Below are 9923 nucleotides of genomic sequence, written 5' to 3' on the forward strand. Positions count from 1 at the left end.
GAGCCATTGACAAGGAGAGGCGGAGGCTGGCTTACTCCACCCTAGTGCTCTTGGCCTTGTGCTGCCAGTGTGGGGGTCTCCAACCATGGGGTCCATCAAGCTCTCTGAAGCGCTTCTTGCTTCTGATCAGTGTCCGGGTTGGGTGCGTTTCCATGAAAACGGAATGTGGGGGGCCCCCGTCCCCCCTGCATTCGCCACCCCGCCCCTCCTGCATTCGCCACGTCAGCCGAATCAGAACTCGAGCTGGAATGCAGACAAAGTGAGGACTGCAGACCGAATCTTTACCTTGTAAGAGACACAAGCCCAACATGACTTTTGTCCGGAGTTGTTTGGGGTCTTTTCCGAGAGGTGGAAGAGATGAGGCTGAGGCTGACACACTGAGGAGGGACTGTGTGTCTATTTCGGCGGCTCCTCGCGGCATCAGAGGAAGCTCCGCGGCCCCGGGAACCTACTTAATGAGCAGGTTATACAATATTCATTGTGCTCCGTTTAACTCTTCAAACAGAACACATCTAATTGAGAAGGGAGGGGGGCGACAGCAGGAAAAGAAGCTAAATTGCAGATGTGGAGACAGCCAAGCTTGGGAAGAACTCCCTCGGATAATACACCTGTCCTTTCGCGGCTTCCTCCAGGATGGCTCTCTCATGGGGGGCCCAGCTGGGCTCTGTTCTCGGCACATCTAGGGAGGGCCCCCGAGAGACCTGGTACTTGGTCTTCTCGGAGGACCATCTTGCTGCCCACCGAAGGAGGGGTCCAGTTATAGTCCGCGGGAGTCAAAACCAAGCTGTTGTCCCCTGCCCTCCTGACCCGGGCAGGCTCACCACCCTCGCCCCTGGCGATGGCACCCCCAGCGGACTCCCTGGAGGACACCTGCGTCCGCACGTGGCAATACCGTGTGTGCAGCTGGTGTAGGCCAGCAGCCAGCGCCATGCCCAGGAGGACCGGAAGGCAAAGCAAGAGACCCAGGTGGGACCTTTTCATCAGGAGGCCCGGAGGAGCCCATGTTCCCTCTTGGCCAACCTCAGACTTGGGTTGGCCATCCTCAGGACTAGCTCCCCACCCTGATCGTTCTCTGCCCCAACTCCAAGGTCGTTTGGATTGAGGCAAGAAGCTGGCTTCGAGTTTGGATGCCTCTGGAGGGTGCCTGGAAGTGGCCAGGGTATAGAGAACAGGGGGTGGGTGGGCTGGAGGCCCCAGCTCTGTCCTCTGTGAACACTCCCGAGGTCCAGAGGTGCTGAGGACCAGGATGCTGGAAGGTAGACAGAGGAGGCCTCCTCATGGTCCCATGAGGGGCCTCTGTCTTAAAGTCAGAAGAGAGGAAGAAGTCAGGGGGCTGACTCTCCCCTCAGCTCTGCTGGAACTTGATGACCACTGTGTGCTCCTTACCGTAGCCCCGGCACCAGCTGAAAGCCCAACCCTTCGCCTGCTCCCCCGAGAGCTCAAGTCCATGAAGATGCACTTGCTGTGGATGGTGACCGGGTGGCCACTGGAGACCCCAGCGAGAGAGGGGAGGTCATCAGAAGAATAAACAAAAGGCCCTGTAAGGGGCTTCCACACAGATAGGGGTGGTTGTGTCCTCCTGGCTCGCTGAAAGCTTTTAGTGTATCTTTTTATGCTGGGCCTCCTACAAGAGGGACCATTTAATCTTGCTGGAGGTTCCAATAAATTTGAGGAAGAATATTACCCCATGTTTTATTTTGTGTTCCTTTAACGTCTTCAAAGGAATAATAAATCAGGGGGCATGTATATTTTATGTGTCCATTGATCTAACCTCTGGGGCCACACACAATTTTTCCTGACTGATGCTATGAAGGAGGGGAGGGGAGAGGGGAGAGAGGAGAGGAATTATTAACCAAGCCTAAGTGGGAAAAACAAATCATTAAAACCATCAATTTCTACAATTGCCGATACCTTTGGAGATACAACGTGTAATGGTGAGGCTGGTATTGATTAAAGGAAAGACTGTAGGTGTTCATCATACCCTGGTTTTCGTTCACTCTGGCTTTAGCTACTAGTCTAATAGCTCTGATTTCCCAGCCTGGAACTTCCCACTCTAGGGTCAAAATAGCAATGTGATCTCTACCCCACCTCAGGCACAACAAGGGCCATTTAGTACGTGGTCATGCCAGTCAGAGGACAAGCAAGTGTCCAATGACTCAAAGCTTGGTCCTATATGAAAGAAAGGAAGGGCTGGGCAGGGGTCCCTCAGGACGTTGGCAGCAGCATTTCCTGTCTCCAGGTGTTGTGGCTGTTGGCTGCCCAGGAGCCACTCCTGACTCATGGTGACCCCCCATGCACATGTGTGATCCCCAGGCTTTCACTAGCTAAAGGAGCCCTGATGGTATAGTGGTTGCACATTGGGTTGCGATCTGCATGGTTGGCGGTTCAAAACCACCAGCAGCTCCACAGGAGAAAGACTGGGCCTTCTAGTCCCATAAACAGATACAGTCTCAGAAACCCACAGGGGCATCGCTATGAGTCAGCGCAGACTCAGTAGCAGCAAGTTTAATTACTGGAAGATCACCAGGCCATTCTTCCTGGTCCATCTGAGTCTGGGAGCTTGACTGAAACCTATTCAGCAGCACACAAGCCCCCACTGATAGACAGTGGGTGAATGTGCAAGAGGAGCTTATTGTTGTTGTTATTGTCATGTGCTGTGGAGTCAATACCAACTCCTAGTGACCCCATACGACACACTGGAACTGCTCCATGCCCTTTCCTCAGGTGCACATCTTTATGGGAGTGGATTTCCAGACCTTTTCCAGAGCCGCTGGTGAGTTTGACCCTTTTAGTTAGCAACCAGGTGGTAATCAGAGAATTGAACGGGAACCCGGGAGCCCGCAGAGAAGTAAGATTGACCACAGAATCACTACATTCCTCTGCCACTGTAGGAACATTTCATTGATGTTGGGAAGACTCCTGAGGGTGGACATGGGGCAGAAGTGGCAGTGGAAGTGGAGGATGAGTGGGGACAGCGGCCAAGCTCTTACTGGATGATTTTATTGATGACAGCATCTTACAGGCCTCACCCTGTCCAAGAGAGTACAGTTTCTGGGGGTGGTGACCCTCTCCAGGCCCTTCTGGGCAATATCCTTTCTGGGGCCCATGGTTCCTGTGCACCCATGAATAAATGTGCCTGAGGTGTTTTTCTGTTAGACTCTCAGAGGTGTTCATTTACTCAGCACCCCAGTGTTCGGACTGGTCACACCCCAAGGCTGAATGGCCAACCCACTGGCCCATTACCTAGGGTGGGTGCCAGGCCTGGACTCAAAGAAAGCCCTGTGAGGAGATCCTCCTGAGGGCCAGCAGCCTCTCCAACATTTGAGCATCCCGAGATGGTTCTAAGGTTGGGTTGTTGTCGGTGCTGGGGTGCTGGCCATTGCTTCCTGCAGCAGGTGTGTGTAAAGATGGTTGAGGTAGTGTCTCTGTACCCCTGGGAAGCTGCATGGCCCCAATACTGGTATCAACAGAATCTAGGTGGTCCTCTTCTGCAATTCCAATGAGCCCAGCTATCACACCATCTGTGTGCTGCGGTCAGCGAGGAATGGGGGCACTGGGAGCTAAGCAGAGGCCCAAAGACACAACAGGAGGAAGAAGAGCATTTTCCTTGTGTTGATTGACACAAACGACCGCGGCAACAGGGTGAATGCTAGAGACTTTAGCGAGCTTCGAGGAGAGATCACTCAGAATTGTCAACATCAAGATAATCTGTCCTGTAGCATAAGCTCCCAACCAAGCAGTGAAGCACTGCTGTCATACTCTTTTTAAAGACCAAGTCCCTGGACCTTCTCACTTGGTCCACTGTTTAATAGCCACCCATCAGGGAATGTAGAAATCACCTTCACCATGGTATTTGATCTCAACTCTGGGAGGAAAAAGTTTCTAGGTAAGAAAACAAAATGGACTCCCCTAAATCAAAGAATTTTAGAATTCTTACATCTTTCTTGCCATCTTAGCAATAACGATGCCCCTGGTGATGGTATGACTGGCACCTCTGCGGGGAGGGGGGGGCGGGCACAGATGAGTCTGCTTGGCATCCACCACACTCACCAGATGATTTCTCATCTGTAACTAGAGAGGGCCTCCACCAGGGGAGCAAGCACGCAAGGATCTGAGGACAGATCATTGTCTGGGTTTGAAGCTTCATTCCACTAATTCTTAGCCAGGGCAAGTCCTCCCAGAGTCTCTTCATTTCAAAATGGGATAGATCATGGTGCCTGTGATAGCCAATTGCGTATGTCAGCTTGGTTGGACGATGGTTCCTGGTGACTTGGACAACATTACTCCAGTTGTTGTCACATAAGACAGCATCAACATTACTCCAGTTGTTGTCACATAAGACAGCATCATGCAACTTGACACATTCAATAATGTTACCGAGTTTAAAATATTGAAAAGCAAGGGTGTTGCTTTGGAAGCTAAAGTGTGCCTGACCAAGCCATGGTATTTTCAACCACCTCCCTCACACGTGAAATTTGGACACTGAAAAAAAGGAGACCAAGAAGAATCGGTGCGTTTGAATTAGGGGGCTGGCAAAGAATATTGAACATACCAAGCACTAACAAATCTGTCTTGGAAGAAGTACAGCCAGAATGCTCCTTGGAAGCAAGTTTGGTGAGAGTTCATCTTATGTACTTTGGACATATTACCAGGAGAAACCAGTCCCTGGAGAAGGACATTGTGCTCGGTAAAGTAGAGGGGGGTCGAAAAAGAGGAAGAGCCTAATGACATGGATTGACACAGTGGCGGCAACAATGGGCTCCGACGAGAGGACAGTTGTGGGGATGGGGCAGGACCGGGCAGTGCTTCATTCTGTGGTACATGGAGTCACTATGAGTTGGAACCGACTCGATGGCACCTAACAACAACAACAACAACAACAGTGTGATATAATCAATCAGTTGTAAAAGGGAGCCTTCTTAGAGTGAGCTTTTCCTCCACTTTGAATAGACATTTTGACAAACTCACTCTCTTTGTTCTGCCCTCTTTCTGCCACTTGACCTACAAACCATGAAACGCAAGCCTGCAGGAGCCTCCAGCCTGATGCCGAACCTACAAATTTCAAATGTGCCACCAGGTCCAAAATTGTATGAGCCAATTCCTTGAAGTCATTCTCTCATGTGTCTTTGTTCTCTCTCTCTATAAACTCAATCCAAACCCACTGCCGTCAAGTCAATTCTGACTCAGCATCCTTATATAGAGTTTACGAAACGTTAAGTTTCACTGGAGCAGAAAGCCTCCTCTTTCTCCCACAAGTACACATATATGTCATATATGAGAGGTCTACTAACTTGTTATAACATGTCTGAACAGGACCTAGTTTGAGGCACTGAGAAAGAGCAAAGTTTGAAAAGGGCACTGTCAGAGCAACATGAATTCCACAAAGGTTGAAGTCTGACCAAACACGAACTGTATGGTGAAGGGCCAATGGAAGGATGAGGAAATCCCTGATGCCTTAGGGAAAGTGTATGGGGTCACTGCCCCAAACACACAGACGGTTTACAAATGGACAACTCCTGATAGGAAGGGATAAACAAATCAGGAAGACGAAGCTCACAGCAGGAGGCCATTCAAAATTTATGAGGAAATCTTGGTTGCCCTAATTAAAGAAGACTGACAATTAACACCAGAAACAATAGTCGACATGGTAAACATCTCCACTGGTTCAGCTTACATAATTCTGACTGAAAATTAAAGTTGAGCAAACTTTCCAATGGATGGTGCCAAAACAGTTGCACCCAGATTGGCTGGCTGTAGACAAAAGCAGTTTTTCATGAAAATTTTAAATAAGTGGGATCAAGATCCTGAAGGATTTCTTGGAAGAATTATAACAGAAGATGAGACAATGATTTCCCAGTACAATCCTGAAGACAGACATCTATACTGAAGGCAGCCAGAAGTTTATTTGTGTTTTATTGACTATGGGAAGGGACTTGACTGTGTGGATCATAACAAACTGTGGATAGTTTTGAGAAGAATGAGAGTCCCAGAACACTTCATTGTGCTCATGAGGAACTCGAATATGGATCAAGGGGCAGTTGTGCAAAGGGAATAAGGGAACACTGCATGGTTTAAAATCAGGAAAGGTGTACATCAGAGTTGTATCCTCTCACCATATTTACTCAATCGATATGCTGAGCAAATCATCAGAGAAGCTGGATTCTATGAAGAAGAGTGTGGCATCAGCATTGGAGGAAGGCTTATGAACAAGCTGGCATTGCAAATGACACAACCTTGCTTGCTAAAAATGAGAACTTGACGCACTTGCTGATGAAGACCAAGGATTGCAGCCTTCCGTGTGGATTATGACTCGATGTAAAGAAAACCCAAATCCTCACTACTGGACCAGAAGATAACATCATGATAAATGGAGGAAAGGTTGAAGTTGTCAAGGATTTTGCCCTGCATGGATCCACAATCAGTGCTCTTGGAAGCAGCAGTCAAGAGATCAAAAAATGAGTTGCATTCGGCAAATCTGCTACACAAGACCTCTCTAGAATATTGAAAAGCAAGGATGTTACTTTGAGGACTAAGATGCACCAGACCCGAGACATGATATTTCCAATCGCCTCATATGCTTGTGAAAGTTAGACATCGAATAAGGAAGGCCAAAGAAGAATCAATGCATTTGAACTGTGGTGCTGGTGAAAAAATATTGAAAGTACCATGGACTGCCAAAAGAACAAACAAACACATCGGTCTTGGAGGAAGTACAGTCAGAACGCTCTTTGGAAGCAAAGATGGCGAGACTGCAGATCACTTTGGACATGGTGTCAGGAGAGACCAGTCCCTGGAGAAGGACATCACGGTAGGTGAAGTGGAGGGGTGGTGAAAGAGCAAGGCCCTCCGTGAGATGAGTGACACGGTGGCTGCAACAATGGGCTCCAACTAGGAACACTCGTGAGATTGCTGTTGGACCGGGGGAGGGGGCGGTTTCATTCTGTTTCCGGAGGGTCACTATGAGTTGGAACTGTTTCCCCGGCATCGAATACCAACATCCTGAAAACATTAAGAATTCGGGCACAGACACAGCAGTGGCCACCAACGGGCGGAAGCGTGCCAGTCCAAGCAAAGCCATACTCACCGGGAGGAAAGGTCCTGGCAAAAGTTCTCTGAGACCCTCAACCCATTTTGCTCACTGGCTTTCTGCAGGGCCCCAGAGCGATTCCATTCTGCTTGCTTTGAGAGAGTTTTGAGAAAGTTAGCCGGGGAACGCTTCACCAGAGTCATCCTCCACCAGGACAAAGCTTCTACTCCTTCCTCTCATCAGACAAGGGCACTTTTGCCAGAGGGTTGATAAGAAATCTTGCGTCATCTACTTTCCGATTCTAATTTGGCGCCATCAAACATTTTTTTGCTGTTGTTTATTTGTTTCACACTGTTTAAAAAAAAAAAAAGAATGGCATTCCTTGCACTTCGAGCAATCATGTAAAGAAGATGACATTGCCATGGCTAAATTCCCACGGCCTTCTGTGCTTTAGAACTCTTTTGAACAGAATGGCTGGTGCCATCACTTAGAAAAGAGCCTTGGCCTTGAGGGAGCTTATGTGAAGAAATAAAATTTATTTAGATCCTTGATCATTTTATTCCACTTTCCCCAAACCTTCTGAAGTCCCCTCGTATGTGTGAGGAAATGCGTTATATATTACATGTAAGGATAACATGTAGATATCGCTGGCTTTGGTCCTCTAGAGGACCCTGACTGCGACCATGCCAAGAGCACAGAGGCGCTGAGACGGTGGAGCCCAGAGCCCGGCAGCTCTGCAGCGCTCACTGAGGGCTGACCATGGCTATCAGCAGAGTCACAAGGGTGCTGCTGACCACACATGGTGCCGGTAGGAGTTTACCCTGGCCAGGGCTCCAATTCTGATGGATTAAACCTTTTTTCTTTCTTTTTTCAGGGGGCACCTATTTGCTCCAGTGGCTTTATCACCTAAAAAGATGAAGAATGAAACAGCATAATGCAGATCCATAGAGTGTGGCACAAATTCTGACAGTTTTAAACTCCTGCCTGAACTCTAAATGGACTCAGAGCCCCCACCCACGGGGCACTGTGGGGGTGCTGGGGATGAAGAGGGGATGCAGACTGGTCATCACTGCCCCTGAACTCAAACTCCAGGAGGAGAGACCATACCCGACCACATAAATTGCCATGTGATAAGCATTCTCATACGGGAGATAAGGAAGCGATTACATTTGCCTACCAAGAAATGTGGGGGAAATTTCACCAAGGAGATATTTGAACAGGCATGCAAGATAAATGGATCATCAGGAGGAATGGTCCAGTTAGAGGGACGATCACACAATAAAGTGTGAACATATAACAGGTGAGTGGAGGAAGATTCCAAGGTGTCCCAGAGGGTCCTACTGGAGATACGTTCAGGGGATACAATAAGTTATTCCTCCAGCTTTGAACTTTTACATTTGCTTATTTGTCTTCTTAAAGTTAAGAAATCTATTGATTTCATTTGCTTAGAAGGCATCCTCTTCCAACACACACACACACACACACACACACACACACAGACAAAAAGAGAGAGAGAGAGAGAGTCCTTTTTCCTTTGGAAAACATTAGTGTAGAAAAAATGGGCTAGGAACAGAAGGAAAGAACTATGACTATGCGGGGCATAATGAGGGTCTGCCCTGTAGCTGCTTACACTGGCCTTTGTGGTCCCCTGGGGGACAAGGAACCCAGCGGGGTCAGACATCAAAGAGTCCACAGGCTAAACATGGCACATCCTCCTGAACCCTCCGTTTTACTCATATCCATATCAAAACAAACACAGTTGTGCTCGAGGCTAAGATGCAACATTTGCATGATTTATAAATTAAAACATGAGACTTTGCAAACAAACGTTGGGTTTGCAAGTGTTCTTCAGGCCTTATTCTCAGACCCCTGAGTACTTTACTCTGTGACAGGAGTGTCTTGGTGAACGGAGTCAGGGTGGGTGCTGGGAAATAGGGCAGGGACAAAAGATTTTGGACAAAGGTAAAGTGTGGAGGTGGGTGAGTTCATGCTTGCGCCCAGATCTGCTAGACAGAGCAGAGGCAGGGGTTGAGTTGTATTTGGCAAACAACCAGAAAGTCCATCAAAGCTGAGTGGAGACAGAAAAGGTGGTGTGTGCATGCAAGGGGATTCCCCTGAGCCTTACAGAGAAACAAAGTCCTGGTGTGTGCCACAACAGGGACCCCCCTGCAGGCACGGTGCATAGGGAAATAAGTCAGTCAGTAACAAATGGACCAACACTTCATCATCTCACTTACATGAGGGAAGCAAATACCTTTTTAAAAGCAGAGATTATGAGCAGCGATTACCAAGGGTGGGAGAGACAAAGGGGAAATTCCTGCAGAGGGGGCAATGAGTTGCTGTTCCTGGCAGTAGAACAATTTGGACAAGAATGGTGGTAATGGTTAGACATAAAGAATATCATGAATGCCATGAAAATTTCCTTGTAGAGATTGTGGAGTGCAAAGATGCTTTGGTGTGTATATATTTATAAAGGACGATCCAGTCAGGGTGCAGTATAACACCGAAACACACAACCTTCCTCTAGTTCAGCGGTTCTTAACCTGTGGGTCACAACCCCTTTGGGGGTCTAACGACCCTTTCACAGGTGTCACCTGGTCCTTCACAGTAGCAAAATGACAGTTATGAAGTAGCAATGAAAATAATTTTATGGTTGGGGGGGTCACCACACATGAGGAACTGTATTAAAGGGTTGCAGCATTAGGAAGGTTGAGAACCACTGCTCTAGTTCTTTAATGCTTCCTCCCTCCACACCACCACTATCATGACCCCGATTCTACCTTACAAATCTGGCTAGAGCAGTACATGCATACTGATACAGATAAGAGCTTGCAACACAGGGAATCCAGGACAGATAAACACCTCAGGACCAATAAGGGGAGTATCGATACTAGGA

General features: G+C 48.2%; 1 protein-coding gene across 1 annotated transcript in view; it reads right to left on the reverse strand.

The window, feature by feature from the left end:
- Positions 1 to 642: 642 nt before the first annotated feature.
- REELD1 (reeler domain containing 1) overlaps positions 643 to 9923 on the reverse strand; it is a 15017-nt gene continuing 5736 nt past the window's right edge. The window contains 4 exon segments of the mRNA XM_030887203.1: positions 643 to 1026; positions 1199 to 1300; positions 1387 to 1538; positions 3279 to 3488. Of these exon segments, the coding sequence (XP_030743063.1) occupies positions 643 to 1026; positions 1199 to 1300; positions 1387 to 1538; positions 3279 to 3488 (848 nt within the window).

Source organism: Echinops telfairi, unplaced genomic scaffold (genome assembly GCF_000313985.2).
Source record: "Echinops telfairi isolate 266 unplaced genomic scaffold, ASM31398v2 ScPeMD7_5868;HRSCAF=6743_1, whole genome shotgun sequence".
Lineage (NCBI taxonomy): Eukaryota > Metazoa > Chordata > Mammalia > Afrosoricida > Tenrecidae > Echinops > Echinops telfairi.